At 45.0% G+C, this 18,795-nt stretch overlaps 1 protein-coding gene across 2 annotated transcripts; it reads left to right on the forward strand.

The window, feature by feature from the left end:
• Nucleotides 1-1,147: 1,147 nt before the first annotated feature.
• On the forward strand, nucleotides 1,148-17,826 carry FAM76A (family with sequence similarity 76 member A). 2 transcript variants are annotated; one of them, XM_082233364.1, is made up of 10 exons: nucleotides 1,149-1,309; nucleotides 3,297-3,361; nucleotides 4,476-4,530; nucleotides 5,244-5,396; nucleotides 6,223-6,380; nucleotides 7,924-8,010; nucleotides 8,580-8,711; nucleotides 14,654-14,789; nucleotides 15,948-16,049; nucleotides 17,385-17,826. In XM_082233364.1, the coding sequence occupies exons 1-10, from the start codon at nucleotides 1,229-1,231 to the stop codon at nucleotides 17,469-17,471; spliced, it is 1,056 nt and encodes a 351-aa protein (XP_082089490.1). In that variant the 5' UTR covers nucleotides 1,149-1,228; the 3' UTR covers nucleotides 17,472-17,826. The 2 variants fall into 2 exon arrangements, with proteins under 2 accessions (XP_082089491.1, XP_082089490.1); XM_082233365.1 differs by lacking the exon at nucleotides 8,580-8,711 and having other exon boundaries at nucleotides 1,148-1,309.
• Nucleotides 17,827-18,795: the final 969 nt, after the last annotated feature.

The following is an 18,795-nucleotide window of genomic DNA, read 5'->3' on the forward strand; positions in this document are numbered from 1 at the left end:
AATATCATAATGCCATTACACAGATCTATGGTGCAACCACACCTGAAATACTGTGTAGTTCTGGTCACCTGCCTGAAGAAGGGTATTATTAGAGAGTTGGAAAAGATTCAGTAAAGGGCAAAAGATCAAGGAGTGGAGCAACACTCCCAAGAGGAAAGGTTGTGGCGTTTGGAACATTTTAGTTTAGAGAAAAGATGAGCTGTAGGTGACAGAACAGAAGCTCAGAAACTGATACATGGAATGGAGAAACACTAGAACTTGCAAGGTGTCCTATGAACCTGAATGCGGAAGGATTCGAGACATATAATAAAGAAAAGTACTTTTCTTCACGAAGTTGTTAAAACTCTGGAAAACTCGCTTGCAGTGATGGCCACCAACTTGGGGTGGCCTTAAAAGAGGATTGGACAAATTCGTGGCAGCCGGGGGCTCCTGGCCAGGACGACTATGCTCTGCCCCAGAGGTCAGAGGCAATGGGGCTTCTGGACGCCTGTTGCTCCTCGAGGCATCTGCGTGGCCACTGCGAGAACAGGACGCTACCTGCCCTCTGCAAATGGGACCCATAACAATTTAAAGCCACTTCGTAATCGAAACAACATGTGAAACAAGGATAACATCCTTCATCCCCTCCAAAGCACACACAGATCTCGCGAGAGAACAGAAGACGTGCGGGAGTGTAGAGGCAATTGACAGAGATGCAACTATAGAGTCACACGTTGACTCAATACTTTCTATACTTCTGATCTAGTTTTGCCACTCAAACTTCCAGTTCGAGTTATATCAGTCCTGTTTTCCTCTCAGAGATTCCACGCCGTACTTATGGGCAACACTAGCAAAAGGGAGGGTCCCCAGTTTTTACCACAGCAATAACCACAGGAGAACATATTTCATATTGCACGTTACTCTACAATTTTCTCTGGCTATCTCTATGGTTAAGGGTGACCCAAGTTGGCGCCGTGACGCCGCTCCCCTTGCGCAACCCCGGACGGAGGCACACCCGGTGACGCAGCTTCGCCCTGCCCTTCCCCGGCTTCTTCCCGCAACAACTCGAGCCCGCCCCGCCCTAAACCTCTGAGTGACGTCTCCGGAGAATCAATGAGCCTCCAGGTACGAACGGAGGCCCCGCCTCCGAAGCGGTGAGTGGCGCCGCCCTCGACCAATGGCGCCGTAGGCAGGCGGGAGCGTCACGTCGGGTTGGGTTAGAGCTGCGCCTGTCAGTGCGGGCGGCGGGATGGCGGCGCTTTATGCTTGCACCAAGTGCCACCAGCGCTTCCCGTTCGAGGCGCTCAGCCAGGGACAGCAGCTCTGCAAGGTCAGGGCCAGGAACGGGCGGGGGCTGAGGGGGCGCGGGCGCCGTGGCGGTTAGGAGCGCGAGCTGTGAGCCAGAATCCCACCTGCCGACCCTTCTCTTCCTCTCCCGTCGGAGCTCAGCTTAGCCGCCTCCTTGGGTGACCTTAGCCAGAACAGCTTCGCTCGGCCTCTAGCCTTCTTCTGTCTCTCTCTGCCGCCTCCTCCCTGACCCTCCAGTTCATGCTGGAATCAAAACAACACCGGCCCTACCTCGCAGGGTGGTTGTTGTTGTGGCCGAGGCGTGCTGTAATCGAAGGGCAGCATTACTCGGCCTCCCCCCTCTCTCCCCCCCTCTCCCCCCCCCCAGCCTTTGAAGGCTGGGTGAAGGGAATAAGAGAAATCCTGATATAAATCAGGATGCGTTTATATTCCTTGCAACTTTCTGCACAAGAGCTGTAGGTGCCATAGGGAGCATAATCTCCTGGATATCCATGCAGTAGCTGTGTGAGGTAGGCTAGGTTTTTGAGTATGGCCCAAGACTGTTCAGGGATCTTTGGGGTCAGCTGTGGGAATTCAAAGTCATGTCTCTGCGGTCCAGTGTCATACAGCTGTTATACCACCACTCCAACTCTGGGGCTGGTTTCTTCTTCTTCAGGAAGTGCTTTGATGAAGACATTAGAAGGGGAAAGGAATGAAGCAAGAAGCCAAGACTTCAGTTATGTGCTCTTACCTGAGAGAAAGCCCCACTAAATGTAGTGGACCTTATTTCTGAGTAAACATGGGTAGGATTGGCCTATAGATTGTAGTAGGTGTTGTTGCTTAGGGAGGTGGTTTGGAAACTGGGTAGGAAGGCGCTTCTTGGGTTTGTGAGTGTACCCACAAATCCCACTTAGTTATTTCCTGCATCCATCCTTTGTGAAGTCAGAGTGTATTTGTTTATTGCTATTATTTGTATGCTTGTGCCTTGTCTGTTAGCTTCTAATTGGCGTTCATTAAGAAAGATGTGGCCTGTGGCAGTATGTAGTTAGCATGTTTCGTAAGTTATTCTTCAGCCAAACAGCTCCCAGGCAATTTCACAATAAAATCAATATAATCATAAAAGAAATACATTAAAGACCATATAACAGGACAAATGAGTCATATAACAAGATCAGGAATAAAGATGTTGGTGTCTCATGCTAGGCAATATTATTATTAGTTACCCAATTTGTATAACACCCTTCATTCGAAGATCTCAGGGCTGTTCACAACATAAAAAGAAAACCACAATATGTTATTGTTTTTATTAAATTGTTGTTGTTTTATTAACTTGTTAAGTCATCTAAAAAGGGCATTTCTCAGGCAACTTACAATCAAGTTTAAAAATAATTGGGTTTAAATGTACTGAAAGTAATTACTGACATTTTGCTCTTTGTGTTTTGCACTCTTGCTTATAGTTAAACGCTGCTACTTATCTAATGTGGTATCTAACTACTGTTCCTTTGCTGCAGTATGACTCTCTTCAGTGACAGATTACAATCAAGAGCAACAGTGAAGGACCCATGATTTTCTTTATGAATACCTATTAACATACTCATTGCTAAAGAGACACTATGTTGTTATTCTTAGAAGAATTGCAGTTTTCTGTGCCACTAACAAAATACGCAGATGAACTATAAAGAGAGGAGTTTTGACTCTGGAGACGATAACATTGTAAGATGACCCTGCCTGTTGCACTGGCCGTCTTCTCTAGTTGGATGCTGTGTAAAGCAATAGCCCTGTCTAATTGCTTCCTGGGCCAGAATACAAAAATCTGTTGTTTGATAGTTTGCCACTTTGAGTCACCGCTCTAATACCTGCCTTCATTTTCATCATGATGGGATTTCTCTCTTCACCATTCCTTGTCAGTATCTCACTCCTTAAGTTTACGGGATGATACATTAGTGACAACCCGAATGCCTTTTGTATGTTTTTTGCCTTTCAATTCAATTCCCTAGATGTTATAACTTTCAAAAATCTTTCTCTTTCAGGAATGTCGGATTGCACACCCCATTGTTAAATGTACTTATTGCAGAACTGAATTCCAGCAAGAGAGGTAAATACTTGTTCAGCCTTTTTACAGTGGGTTGCCTGGGTGGGTGGGGGAAAATGGAACTGCTTTCTTTGCGATATCTTAAATTGTGGCTTTTCATTGTTTGATTCCAAAACAAAGACCGCCTGTTCTGGTGCTTTCAGCATTTGTTGACTCTCCAACACACTTGAGCTATTGTTTTAAGCATAAGAGTGGTGCTTTGCCAGGTTGAATCAGTCAGGGAGTCTGACTTTCTATCCAATAGTGAAAAATACTCAGCATTATTTTGCTAACTAATTCACACATCAGTTCAGAAATGAACTCTATCAGAGTCTGTTTCCAAGGATTGGAAGGCTTGGGATTGCAAGCTTGGACCATAGAAACATAGGAAGATGCCTTGTGCTGAGTCAGACCATTGGTCCACATAGCCCAGTATTGTCTGCTCTGACTGGCAGCAGCTGCCCAGGATTTTAGACATGGTTCTCTCCCATGCCCTTTTTGGAGATGCCAGGGATTTAATTTAGGACCTTTTAATGCAAAGTAGAATTGCTATGTATAATACAATTTGAAATAGCTTTGCACAACTCCAGTTGAGTTGAACACTCATGAGCAACCCATACTATTTTAAACAGGAGACAGCAAATCATTCTGTCCTTCTGCATTTTTATATATTATGCATTTTTTTATTTCTTAAATTAAAATATTCTAGAATTGGATCCAGAACTTAATAGTTACAAATTGACCGTATCACGTAAGGCATACAGTGGTGCCTCGCAAGACGAAATGAATTCGTTCCGCGAGTCTTTTCGTCTTGCAATGTTTTTGGTATTGCGAAGCACGGTCCGTCGCAACTGCGCCTCTTCAAGCGGCTTTAAGAAAAAAGCGACAAACTCGCAAGACATTTTCGTCTTGCAAAGCAAGCCCATAGGGAAATTCGTCTAGCGAAGCAACGCAAAAAACGAAAAACCCTTTCGTCTAGCGAGTTTTTCGTCTTGCGAGGCATTCGTCTTGCGGGGCAGCACTGTAAATGGTATATAATTCAAAAAGCGACAAAGTTACTTCTTTTATAATCTATAAATGCAGATCATGTTACATCATGTTTTCCTATCTTAATTTAATCTTTTTGTTGTTTTGCTAGCAAAACCAACACAATATGCAAGAAGTGTGCACAGAACGTGAAACTTTATGGGACGGTATGTTTCAGTCTTCTTTCCTTACGCACTGGAAGTTTATCTTAATTCCTATAGTATAGTGAAAAGGTGGGAAATCTATTCCTGCCAGTGGGCCAGATCCTTATCTTCCCACCCTGAGGACTAAATTCGACAGGCAGGTGGAGCCATCTACCTGTGTGTCAATCACCTGACATCATAGTCACACTGGGTAGCATTGCGCTTTGCAGCCCTGAATGTCAGCTAAACTGAGCAGGATCTAACTCCTGCTTGTCAGCTGATGAGGGGATTGCATCCTGCTGCTATGGCCAGGGGAACTGGTGTGGCAGCCAATGCAAAATCAAACTCTGTCCATCAGGTGACATCATCCTGCACTGCAATGACATCAACTAACTGGGTTTGGGGTTTTTTTATTAAAAAAAAATGAACTTGGGAGAATTTGACTCCCTAGTGTGACAAGATTGACATGCAGGCTGGAAATTCCCCATTCCTGCTACGGTGGTTTAAAAGCAGAGGTGGGCGGAACTCTGGCCAGTTTCCAGTGGACCAGCAAGTGGAAGAAAAGGTCACAGCAAGCTTAGGGTAGTTAAATGTATGTAGTGTGTTTTTGGAAACTTATCCTGCTTAGTTGAGAGAAAGCAGGGAGGCAATGTTGAGAATACTGGAGCAAGTCTTGGCGATTGCATATATAATTAAAGTGCATCATTAATCTCTTTACAATTTTCTGGTTTTTACAGCCCAAACCATGCCAGTATTGCAATATAATTGCTGCATTTATTGGTAACAAGTGCCAGCGTTGTACAAACTCCGAGAAGAAGTACGGACCACCACATTCGTGTGAGCAGTGTAAGCAGCAGTGTGCCTTTGACAGGAAAGATGACAGGAAAAAAGTGAGTGCCTATATACATTCAGCGTGGAAAGTGAAGAAGCTGTCTGCTGTGTGTAGATTCTGAGCACCAAAAGGCCATTTAACACATGATACAGTTAAAAGTATGTCCTACAGATGTTCCAGCTTTGCAGGGGGTTGGACTAGATAGCCCTTGTGCCCCTTCCAATTCTAAGATTCTGTGATTCTGTGTGCTCATCAGTTTGCTCCCTACTGAGTCGTCGTTATGACTTTGGTATTGTCATTATTTTCACCATGTCAGGAGGTGGGGTACGCGTCAAAGCCAACTACCAAACATTAAGTCCCTTGCAATAGGGGCTGAGGAACCTCCTCCTCATTGGCTCACTGAATTTCCTTGGAGTTTTTCTGCCTGTTGCAGGTGCCCACTGCCCTGATGTCTCCTTTGCTCAGTGAGACATGGATTCCACATGGGTTCCTGGCCAACATCTTGAGATCTGGCCGGGCATCCAGCATGAGAAGGAGTGAAACTTAAATTCACTGGTTTTAGGGGAAAGATTGCTGTGTGAATTGGCTCGTATCTTTATCACCAGTAATACATGGTGCCTTCCAGATGTCAGATACCAGCTCCTGTCAGTCCCAGCCAACATGGCCAGTTCTCAGAAAAACTGGGAGTTGTAGTCCAGCAATATCTAGAAGGCACCACATTGGCTACCCTTAAGTTTAAACAGTCGTGACTATTTTGTTTCTAAATATGGTCTGTTTCACAAGAGCTGCTTCTCAATTCCATTTTGGCTGTTGTGCTTTTCCTTTTGTCTAGGAGAGAGTGTGATAACATCCTGCCTGTTTTGTCCCTTTTCTCATCTACCTAGGTGGATGGGAAGCTACTCTGCTGGCTTTGCACACTCTCCTACAAAAGAGTCTTGCAGAAGACCAAAGAGCAACGTAAGCACTTGAGCACCTCTTCCCGGACAAGCCTGCCAGAAAATGAACAGTATGGCCGACTCAGCGGTGGCACCCACTACAACAGGTATGCGCTATCAGTGTAGCTCCCTCGGCAGCTTCACTCTCTGTGTGCACTCCTGTGGCATATGGAGGCGTATGCAGCAGAAAAGCAGGCTTGCTTTTTCTGGCCCAAGGATTGTAGCCATCTTACAGACCTTCAGTGGCCTTTTGAACTCTGAGATAGGATGTATACAAACATGCATGGAAACATGCAGGGGTTCTATGAGAAGGCATGGAACGTTGGAAGCTGCTATTGGTCTATCTAGCTCCATATTGTCCACACTGATTGGCAGCAGCTCTCCAGGGTTTCAGGCAGCAGTTTCTCCCAACCCAAACTGGAGAGGGCAAAATCGCCTTCTGCTGCAAAGTGAAGAAAAAAAACCTGTTTTCCCCGAACTCTGTCTGGGGGGAGAGGATGACACTTTGGCCCAAAAAACCTGTTTTCCCCGAACTCTGTCTGGGGGGAGAGGATGACACTTTGGCCCAAAATGTGTCTAATGCACTTCCACGGTGGGCTGGCTGCTAAAACTGTATGCTTCCGTAGGGTAAAACAATATGTTCTTGAATATTAGGATATGTTCCTCAAATCATTTATTAAGGGAGCTCTCAATAGCAGGCTGTTGCATTATGGTAAATAAGAAGTATTTGTCTTTTGGTGTTTTTTTTTTTTTTTCAGAGGACCAAATTATGTTCTAACACATATTGCGGTCCTCTTGCTTTAAAAACAATAATAAACCCAAGCCACCTTTGGGTTTATTTGGGATTTAGAGCAGAGAGGTGATTAGGAGAGAAAGAGCACTTGCCTGTCTATTTAAAAACTATTTTGACATTTGAGCAGGCATGGCCCACATTTCTTCCCAGCTGTGAGGACTGGAAACTTGCTGCTTTGCTCTGTATTTCTGTACAAGTTGAGGAGCCTGTACAGCAACTGGGAAGGTGGAAATCTGTAGTGGCTTTCTAATGCACTGCTGCTATTTAAAGTTTATTTTTTGATGAATTCTGCACCCAGTGCCACATGGGATCACAACATACACATTGCCCTGCTTAAATATGTCTTGGAAACTGCTTGGCAAGGAAGTGTGTGAGTCAGGATAGTGTATTGGATACGATCAGGGTGATTCATTACTCTGCCTTGAGGTTCATTTGGTGATACTGGCTTTCTTTCTCTTTCTCTTACATACACACACACACATACACACACACATCCCATATGTTACCTCACTGGGTTGTTGGGAGGATAAAGTGGGAGGAGGGTGTAATGTACCATTCCCAATAACAAGTGTTGCAGTTTTTTCTAATTTAGTCATCAAATCCACAGCTTTGGCACATAACTAGTATTAAAATGTGTAGCCACTGAGTATGGTCAGGGTGTGTCCCCCCCTCTTTTTTAACAGGTGCATTAAAGGTCATCTCATGTTTACTTCTGTTTAAGAAACCATGCTTCTGTATCCACAAAGAGTTCTTTTTTTCAAGAAGCAATACTGCAATTATTGAAAACAACCAGACAACTGACTTGGAATTGCCAAACTTCTTAACAGTGTGTTTTGTTGCTTTGTTTCCTTTTGCAGCCAGAAAACATTATCTACATCTTCTATTCAGAATGAAATCCCAAAGAAAAAGCCCAAGTTTGATGCCATATCAGCCAATGGAGACAGGTGAGCGCCTTAAAATTTGGAAGTGTGGGTGGGTGGTCTGATCTGTTTTTAGTTTTAAAAGAAAAAGAATTAGAAAACTTTTCAGCGCTTAGAGACTTAAATGGTGAAGCTTCTCTTCTGGAGCTGCAGGGCTCTTGTGGACCAACTTTATGATTATGGGGAAAACGTTTGGCGATAGGTTGCATTTCTTTTGCATGGTTATACGTGTAGTTTTGGGATTCCAGGCTATGCTGTTAAATTAGGCAGTGCAGAATAGAAATATATTAGAGAAAAGAAAGCTACTGTCAAGCAAGATCATACTTTAAAAAGAGACCCACTTTACCCCTTTGTTTTGGGAGAAGGAAAGCCTCTGCCAATCTCTGAAGTCTGTAGCTTCTGTTCTGTGACTGCTGTGTGCAAAAAAATGTGTTGGTCCCCCCCCCCCTTCCCCAGCAAGTGACATGGTAGGGTAGGTTAGGGTTTCCCTGACACTTAAAATCGGGAAAGAATAAGGAGGGGGTAGGGGGTAGTTAGCATTGACGCTCTTGATGTGCATATTTTCATTCCTCCCTTTCCTCTCTAATTCTCAGCGTTCCTTCCTCTCCCGAGATGCTTTGCCCCCCTATCCAGAGTGCCCCGTCCGTGTTGGTGCAGTGGGCTGCTTCCCAACAGAGTCTCGGTGCCCATGATTGTCCTGTTTCTCAAGGCACTGACATCCTGAAGTGAGATCACCTATCATTTTCTCCCCCACCCGTTTCCTCCCCAACCCTGGGAATTGTCTCTTTTTATGGAAGCAATCCATGCTCTTGGATTTCCTCCTAAAGCATATCATTCCAGGAGCGTGGGCCAGACTGTAGGCCAGGACTTCTAAGTGTGTAGGTAATTTGTTGGCAATTGCTTTATTAACCATCACTTGAAGGTCTGGTCTAGTTCCATGTTACAACTCTCCTGTCACTCCCTCATTGTCTGTGATGGCTACATTTAGAAATATCAAGGCATGAAATCCATGTGCGGAGACAATATTGTACTGTACACTAATATCGAACTCCTTATTCTAGTGTGCGTTGTCATAGAGCCAAGGGGGCATTATCCACACACAAGAGGGAGATACTGGCAGGATTTGTTTTTTATATATTTATAGAATTTATATCCTGCCCTCTTCCTCCCAAAGTTGCCCAGGGTGACAAACAGGTGGTAAAACAATAAAAACATCTCCAGTGTGGATGCAGATGGGGAAAGGTCTCCACTTAAAACGCTTGTTGAAAACAAGTTCTTCAGTAGGCCCTGAACAGACAACCCGAGTGGGTGCCTGTCTAATATTTAAGGGGAAGGAATTCCAAAAAGGAGGTGTCATAAAGCTAAAGGACCAATTCCTGTATTGTGAGGAAATAGACCTCCTGACAAGATTATATCTGTAGGAGGCCCTCGCCAAGAGAACTCTGTAATCAATTGGATTAATAAAGGGAATCCTGAACCCAAGCTATGTAGGGCTTTATTCATCAAAACAAGCACCTTAAACATACCCCAGTAGCTAATTGGCAGCAAGTGCAAGTCTTTCAAGAGTGAGGTGATGTGTTGGCCATGTCCTGCCCCAGTGAACAGTCGAGTTGCCACATTTTGCACCAAGTGGAGCTTCCAGACCAACCTCAAGGGCGGCCCCACATAGAGCACATTGCAGTAATTCAGCCTGGAGGTTACCAGTGCTTGAGAGAACCCCAACGCTTGCAAAAGTACAAAAAGCCACCAACAGCCTTTAGGAAAAGAAAGCTTTAAAGGTGGAGGGTTGGTAAGAGTTAGCCATCTGTTTCCTGTAATACATGCCAATGCACAGAATTTTGCTACTTTGATAGTGATTTCCTTAATGGAGCCTGACAAAAGGAGGGAAGCGTAACATTTATCAGATCTGCCTGGGAATTCAGTTAAAATAGTTAAAATATATAAGGAACAGATGTCCTTATAATATAAGTAATATAGTAATACATGCTCAATGGTTTCAATGCTTGACTGACAAAAGCTAGACACATTGATTATAAGGAATGTATGAGGATCTCCTTTCCAATAGAGTAAATGGTAAGGTATTAAAGCCAGCTATGGTATTTAGAAATTTCAAAAGTACCATATTCACTTGAGTCTAATGTGCCATCAAATCTAATGCACACCTTAATTTTCACAACGTAATTTGGCCACAAAAGATGAGCATTAGATTAGAGAAAATACAGTATACAGATAATCAGCTGGAATGAAGTTTTTGCTACAGTTTCCTTCTGCTGAGTAGCATGCAGTTTGAACTTTATCCTTTTGGAGAGCTACATCCCAGATTTGTTGTTTAATCATATCTGTAGCTCCCAAGGTCAGAGCTGAGAGGCTGAACTCATATAATTTTTTCGCCTCTGTAGCTCTCTCCCAGCTAGAGAAGTTGTCTGATAAAGTAAATGGAGCTAAACTAGAGGGGTTAGGATTTCACTTGAGGCAGTGGATAATTTTGTAGAACCATGCATATGCTTCAAGTGGGACTGTACCAGATTCCACTCTTGAGTAAGGCATTTGGACTGCTGTGTGGGATGCCATAGATGCTGCATAGGCATTTGGACTGTATGGCTTTCTCAGTGACTCCAGCACCCCCCCCCCCCGCCCCAGCACCACTTCCTGCAATGCGTGGATAACAGAACGAAACAACTTTACAGGGCCTTTGTGAGGATTACTGAGCCAATGTGCATGAAGCCATTTGGAGCACTTGAAACATACTAGATATGATGTTCATGGCATGACCACAATTCATGTGCATTTTATCATTCTATTTAACACAAATGGCTCCCAGGTGTTTAGAAACCCCGGAAATTCAGGATCCCAAAATGCTTGGATGCCTCCCTGAGTATTGGAGGCTCCCCCACTGCAGGAAACCTTAAACACACAGAGCTAGTGCATGTCCTCTCCTCTCCATCCATAAGACAAGATACTGTATTACTGAATCTATATCAAGTTTCCGTGATTAGAGCAGTAAGAATAAAGGCTTGTATATGTATGCTTGATTTAATTCTTATTGCTCTAATAATCACTCTATATTCTGTACACCTAAACCTACTAGACCATGGCGTACATGCTATGATTTCGAAACGACTATCTAAGGAAGAGAGTGCAGTTTTTTAGCACAGACCTGCAATTTCTCCTCATTGCCACGGGAGGGCAGGCAGAAACCAGCATAAAGAAATCACAGGTTTGTTGTGATCCATAAGAATTGGGGTTTGTGAGCGACCTGGCTGGAACTAGCCTTTCAGCCGGGTCTGTTAGGCTCTTGTCACCTGCTATATTCTGGATGGTGTAGCAGAAAACTTTGCAAAAACTGCACAGTTGAGATCCAGCAGCACCCAGAGCAGGCATGGGGAACCTCTGGCCCTCTTGAAATTGCTGGATCAAGGGCCAAGGCTGATTTGGTTCAGCAACATCTGAAGGGCCAAAGGTTCCCCACACTTTATCTAGAGGCTCCCTGGTTCCACAGCTCCCATTTCTCATTTCACAGCAAACTTGCACCATTTGCAACCCGCCAAGCTTATGGCAGCCTGTTACTATACCTCCTGTTTTTGCTGCCTGCCTGGGACTGACAAAGGGTGGGTCGGTAAGTTGTGAAGCTGATGGACTGCATGGTGTGTCTCAAGCTGAAGAGCCCGTTCAGTAGTTAGGAAGGTGGACATTTTTGGCAGCGTTGTACAGTGCTGCCTGCCTCACTTAAGGCTGGTCAGTATGGTGAGGGGAAAAACCCTGAAGTTCCAAGGGAGTCCTCGTCTGCCCTGTGATTGCTTTGCCTGACCTCCCTTCAAGGACTCTGGGTCTCAAGTTATTTGGAAATGAGTGATATTACATAAGCGCAGTATTGTACTGAGCGGCTTGCCTGGTAACCATAGGCAAGCCAGGTATTCCATGGAGGTCAGGAATGAGGAACCCCGGGCATATGGGGTGAACGTGGCCCTGCGGGTATCTCTGTCTGGCCCTCAGGACTCTCCCCAGGCCTTCACCTGCCCAGCTTTCTACTCTTAAGGAGTGGTTTGATTCCTGGCCGAGTTGTGTACGTTGAAGACAGCAAGCAGACACTTCCGCAGTCGCGGGAGTGGCTGTGGTTGTACCTTTGTACAGCCTGGTTCACAATAATGCTTCCCCGTGTTAATGTAGGTGTGGCTCCTAGTTCAGATGGAGGGGTGCTTGCTTGTGTGTAGGAGAAGTTGACTGTGAAAACGGGGTATTGCTGGAAAACCTCACCATCCCACTCTCATTTTAGCTACTTCTTTTTCTGTTCTTTGACTTCTGTAATGAAAGTGCTGTCAACAGAGTTGAAATACTGTCTCTCTCTTTACTGTCTCCCCCAAGAACTTTCACTGTTTCATAGGGTTCCTCTTTCCATTTGTGTGGTTCTTTCTGTCTCTAGTATTAATATTTAGGTTTCATTAAATGGGTTGTTAAATCTGGACCAAGGCAGTAGTTACACCTGCTGAAATCCATGTGACTTGATAAGTAAGTTTTGATCTTAAGTGGAAATAATAAGTGTGCCGTACTTGGCCTGGATCCACCTTCTGCAGATTCCCCGTGATTTGGGACAACAACAACAACAACAACAACAACAACAACAACAACAACAACAACAACTTATACCCCACCCATCTGACTGGGTTGCCCCAGCCACTCAGGGTAGCTTCCAACACAATATTAAAAAATATAAATTTACATCATGGGTAGCAGTGACTCTTTGCATATCCAAAATTTGCATGGGATAGTAATGCAGTAGCATTTATGGTGTGTTGTGTTCATGTTGGGTTTCAAACCTAACCTGAAAAAGCAGTGATTGTGTTCCTCATGGGGAACATGTTCATGCTGCTGCTGGGAATCTTGGTCTCTTTGATCTCCAAGGGCAAAGAGTGCATCCCCAAATGCACTTGGGGATATATTACTACTCTGCTTTACCAATGAAACAATGGACAAACACACTTTGACTAAAGTTTGATGAGGACATATCAAGGTACATTGTTGCCTGCAAGCCATCAATTGGCCATTCGTGTCTTCACTGCAGATTTAAAGTAGCTTGGTAGTCTGGGAACTGTAGTGCTGTGAGGGTGGATTCCCAGGATTCTTTGGAAGAAGCCGGGAGAACAGAGGTGGGGAACCCGGTGCCCTCCTGAGGTTTTGGACTCCAAATCCCATCAGCTCCAAACAACATAGCCATTCATTCATTCATTCATTCATTCATTCATAGCCAGTAGTCAGAGACAAGTATAGTTGCAGTCTCACAGCACCTGGAGGGCTACAGGATTCCCATCGCTGCCATATAGGTTTGTGGTATAGATATGCTCTTGTTGAGGGTGTTTAGAAAACCTCGTGCCATATCCACTTCTTGGCTTTTGATTCCCCTTACTGTCTTATCCCTCCCTCTCTCTGCATGTGAAACAGCATTCTTTAACATCCCACATTTTTGGCCACTGAACGTTACAACATGAAGAATACCAAAGCACATGAACTCATTTTGCACAGTGTAGAAGATCCATGGCTCAGAATTTTTCTAAGCTGCTCTTTGGTGGTGTGTTCACAATAGTGGTGTGTTCACAGTAGTGTTTCTCACCCTGCCTTAAAGCTGCTATATTGAATATGGGAAGTCGATTGGGATGTTGAGCTTTAGGACTAGGCTGATAGCAATGCACTGAAATTCAACAAAGACAGGTATGCACAGGTGTGCTAAATAGTGCAGAGAAACTCCAAACAGAGAAAATTGATACTGTCCTGAAGATTTAACATGAATCCACACGGAAAAGGATAATATCATACAGCTGCAAACAAGGGGGAAGACAGAAGTTTAGGAGAACTGCTTATTAGTTCATTTTGTGTAAAGAGTGATATGATCATCTTCACAGGATGTACAATGATAATGGTTTAGATGCAATGCAGATCAACCTATGTATATTTACTAGGAAGTAAGTTGAATTCAACAGTGCTAGCACTCAAGGAAGCATACATAGGATTGGAGCCATAGCTGTTGTCCCCTTTGTCATGAAGAGTGTTGGAGACACATCAAATATTAGCTAAACCTTTGCAATGGTAATTGGCCAAAGAAGAAGGTGGGATTGTCTATGTTGTCATTTTAAAAGGGGGGGGACACAAAATGTCCCTGGCACAATTTAAATATGTAGTTGGGGCAGCATGCTTTTGACAAATAGGTTAAGCATGCCACACAGACCCTCCAGATGTGTCTGAACTACAACTCCCATTATCCCTGGCCTTTGGTCTGACTTGCTGGGCTGATAGAAGTAGGAGTTCAGCCACTTTTGGAGGGTCAGAGATATCCTGCATCTGATGCTGCACATATGTGTTAATTTAATTATTGTAGATCACCCTAAATACATATCCTCTAAATCAGCCTTTCCAGCCTTGGGTCCCCATATGTTGTTGGTCTACAGTTCCTTTCATCCTTGACCATTGGCTGTGGTCAGCAACATCTGGGGACTCAAGGTTGGGAAGGGTTTCTCCAAACACATTTCACTGAATGATGATAACTAGATGACCGTGGGGGACTTTGCAGGCTTTCCTGTTAGCCTGTGGGACTGACCTCTCTTGTTCACGGCTTACCATCTGAACTGGACCCCAGGGATGAGTAATTAATGATCTCCCCCTTACTGTCTCTTTATAGCTTTTCTCCAGACCTTGCCTTGGACTCTCCTGGCACCGACCACTTTGTCATCATAGCCCAGCTGAAAGAGGAAGTGGCTACTCTCAAGAAAATGCTGCACCAAAAGGATCAGATGATCCTGGAGAAAGAGAAGAAGGTAATGTCCCCTTTGAGCCACCTCTCGGTGAGACAATGGGGCACTTTACAGTGGTGCCTCGCAAGATGAAAAGAATCCGTTCCGCGAGTCTCTTTGTCTTGCGGTTTTTTCGTTTTGCGAAGCAAGCCCATTAGCGGCTTAGCAGGCTTAGCGGATCATCTGATAATCGGCTTAGCGGATCAGCTGTTAAGCGGCTTAGCGGATTAGGATCAGCTGATAAGCGGCTTAGCGGCTTAGGGAAAAGGGGGGGACCTGCAAGAACTCACAAGACATTTTCGTCTTGCGAAGCAAGCCCATAGGAAATTCGTTTTGCGAAGCACCTCCAAAACGGAAAACCCTTTCGTCTAGCGGGTTTTCCGTCTTGCGAGGCATTCGTCTTGCGGGGCACCACTGTATTGTAATCTGTTCTTATTTTGCTTCCTAAGGAAGGTGAGGAGAGCTAGAGCTGGATCTTTCATAATATCGCTACAGATAAATAAGGTAGTTAAAAGCTATCAGGGTAGACTAAACAACAAGCCATCTCTATAAGTCTTGAGCTAGTGTTGAAATGATTGTCACATTGCCACCTGTTGTGTTTGGAGGATGGCATTCTGTAGTTGGGGTGCCACCACAGAGAAGACTCTCTCCCTGTCTGCTGCATATTGAAATTACCCTGGCAGCAAAACATGGAGAAGAGCTTCCTCTGAAGATCTCAAGACACGGGCAGGATGGTGTAAGGAGAGGTGCTCTTGTGGGTGTTTGGATCCCAAGCTGAAAGATGGTTGGGCACTGGTTGTGTTTCATAATTTTGGAAGTTAAGCCATAAGGCAGTCTTCAGGAACCTGGTGCCCTCCAGATATTCTGGATTATAACTCCCATAAGCCTCAGCCAGCAGAGCAATAGCTGATAGGAGTTGTAGTCCAAAACATCTGGAGGGCACCAGGTTGGCAAAGGTTCTGGAAGAATTTTGTTAGATCTCAGCTATGTTCCTGCTTCATTTTTCAAGCTAAATATATATGGAATTTAATAAAACTCCTTATCACCTTGTTCCCAGGTGGCAGCCCTGCAGCTTATTTAGCATACTGGATTTCTACAAGGATATCTCCCATTTTATGGCAAATATTAATTGCAAATGAATTTTAACTGCTTTGATTTCTTTTGCTTGTGTGTGTTCTGCAGATAACTGAACTGAAGGCTGATCTGCAGTACCAAGAATCCCAGATGAGGGTGAAAATGAACCAGATGGAAAAGACTCACAAGGAAGTCACAGAACAATTGCAGGTAACTTTGTTTAACTTGGTCCATTAATTAGCATTCACAGGACTGATTGGATGCTGGGAACACTGTGACCAGCTCTGCAAACCTTTGCATAGTTAGATCGACTAATATTCTACTCTGGATTTCTAACAATTCAATACCTTTGGCCCATTTGGTTCATTGTTGCCTGTGCTGATTGGCAGCAGCATTCCAGATTTTCAGACAGGTATCTTTCTGAGTCCTACATAAAGATACGGAGGGCTGCATCATAAGAACATAAGAAGAGTCTGCTGGATCAAGCCAGTAGCCCATCTAGTCCAGGATCCTGTTCTCACAGTGGCCAAGCAGATGCCTGTGTCAGAACCCTGCAAGCAGGATCTGAGCTCACAAGAGCACTCTCCCCTTTTGTGGTTTCTAGCTGTGTTCAGAAGCATCCCTGCCTCCAACTGTGGAGGCAGAACATAGCCAATATGGCTAGGAGAAATCAATAGCCTTATCCTCCATGAATTCATCTAGTCTTCTTTTAAAGTTGGTGCGCCTCCTTGCCTCCTAGCTTGGCATCATTTACCGAGAAGTGGTATCCTTTACACAGGGGGTGCTGTGGTCTAAACCACGGAGCCCCTTGGGCTTGCCAGTTACTGTGATGGGCTGAGCTCCCGTTGCTCTGTCCCAGGTTCTGCCAACCAGCAGTTCAAAAGCACACAGTTCAAAAGTGCAAATAGGTACTGCTGCAGCGGGAAGGTAAACGGTGCTGCCGTGTGCTCTGGCACTCATCACGGTGTCCCCTTGCACCAGAAGTTGTTTAGTCATGCTGGCCACATGACCCAGAAAGCTGTCTGCAGACAAACACTGGGTCCCTCGGCCTCCTTTGACTGGACTTAACCATCCAGGCATCCTTTACCTTTACCTATCATTTATTCTGACTGGCAACAGCTCTCCAAGGTTTCAGAAAGGGGGCGTTCCCAGCAGTACCTAGAGGCAATAGGGATTGAACTTGGGACATCCTGCATATAAAATGTAGTTCACAACTGAGCTCCAACCCTTTCCCAAGGGTCGCACTCTCAGGGGTGTGCATGTTGGATCATATTGCTTATATCCATGGTTGTGTGAATGCATCAGTGCCTTCCTCATGATGACTGGGAGAATTGCAGGATAGATCGCTTTGCATAATTTATTCAGGTTGCAGAACTGAGCTTTTCTCAGTGCAGAACCCCTCTCTCCTCTCCCCTCTCCCCTCCCCCCAAGTTCTTTTATTCTTTTCCAGTCCAGGATTCTGTGTAAATTAGCAGCAGTTACGCTGCCTGGGACTACTTCCCAACCCATTCAAGTAACACATGGAACCTCTCCTTCCTCCAACAGGCCAAGAACCGAGAGCTCCTGAAACAAGCGGCAGCTTTATCCAAGGGGAAGAAAACGGAGAAGTCAGGAGCAATAACCTCCCCTTAAACACTGCCTGGGAGCTCCTCCCGCAGTAAGGCTGCAAACCCAGCTGGTTGGGTTGGAATCCTTCCAGAACCTCATTTTGATTGTTGTTGCAATGGACGTGGTGGAAGCCTCTGCGTCTGACCATTCAATAGCATGCTTGAGGTGTTGGGTTTTTCACATCTTGTTCTCCTGTCCTAGTACAGCGATGAGGGTGGCTGGGGGCAGCATCCCTCCAAGCCTGCCAACAAATACTTTCAATGTCAGGGTTTTCCCATTCAGTTTTACTACCCCTCCCTCGAGTCGGTAAGGGAAACAGGGCTTGGGATAGGATCCCTCCACGAACTTCTCCTGCTTTCTCTCCCCTCCCCCCACCCAAGGCATTTAATGTCCTGCCTAAGTATAGCCTTTTAAAGAGCAGTACCTAACTTTGCTTACTCGTAAGAATGCTTGCGTTTTGCTCTAGTATGCAGAGCTCCTCTCAAATGTTTCCCTTATGTCTGTATAATTGGGGGACGTTAAACCAGATGGAGGTTTAATGCAGCAACTGTGTATCAGGAATTCTGGAGGCTGAAGGGCCTCTTGGGAAAAATACTGGGGACATTAATTTGGAAGAAAGGGGGTTGATGAATTGCAATTTTGCTTATTCAGTTGTTGTTGTTGTTGTTGTTGTCGTCATCACTTATATGGCATTGGTTCTTTGAGAATTAGGGTTCAGTCCCTGATTGAGATTGCCTGCTTTTTCTCCTAGTCCCCCAACCCCTTTTGTCTGGAATTGGGAGGGGAGGAAGGGAGCCTTTTCCTAAGACCAGTGGTTGGGTGAGGCCAGTCCCCAATAATGTGGTGGTAACTGAGCTGTAACAAGGCCCAATTCTGCAGAGTTTTGAGGAAGTTGGGCGGAGATCAGGCACCATGTTTCCAGCTAACTTGGCAGCAGAACAAAGAGGTGTGAGGGAAGAAGGTTGTGTTAGAAGAAGAAGAAGAAGAGTTTGGATTTGATATCCCGCCTTTCACTCCCTTTAAGGAGTCTCAAAGTGGCTAACATTCTCCTTTCCCTTCCTCCCCCACAACAAACACTCTGTGAGGTGAGTGGGGGTGAGAGACTTCAAGGAAGTGTGACTAGCCCAAGGTCACCCAGCAGCTGCATGTGGAGGAGCGGAGACGCGAACCTGGTTCCCCAGATTACGAGACTACCGCTCTTAACCACTACACCACACTGGCTCTCTCTGTTAGTTTTCTTTTTCAAGATGATGGCTTTTGCAGGAGAAAGAAGCTGCTGGGAGTGCCAGCAAGGCCAAGAGACCCCTACCCCAATTAGAGGAGAGGTGGGATGAACTGCAGCTGTTTG

Source organism: Podarcis vaucheri (assembly GCF_965113315.1).
Source record: "Podarcis vaucheri genome assembly, chromosome: 7".
In the NCBI taxonomy this organism is placed as follows: domain Eukaryota; kingdom Metazoa; phylum Chordata; class Lepidosauria; order Squamata; family Lacertidae; genus Podarcis; species Podarcis vaucheri.

Coding starts and splice junctions, on each gene's coding strand:
- FAM76A (XM_082233364.1), top strand. CDS start 1,229: ATGGCGGCGCTTTATGCTTGCACCAAGTGCCACCAGCGCTTCCCGTTC. Junction 6,381..7,923: donor GGTGGCACCCACTACAACAG/GTATGCGCTATC, acceptor TTCCTTTTGCAG/CCAGAAAACATTATCTACAT. Junction 8,712..14,653: donor CAAGGCACTGACATCCTGAA/GTGAGATCACCT, acceptor GTCTCTTTATAG/CTTTTCTCCAGACCTTGCCT.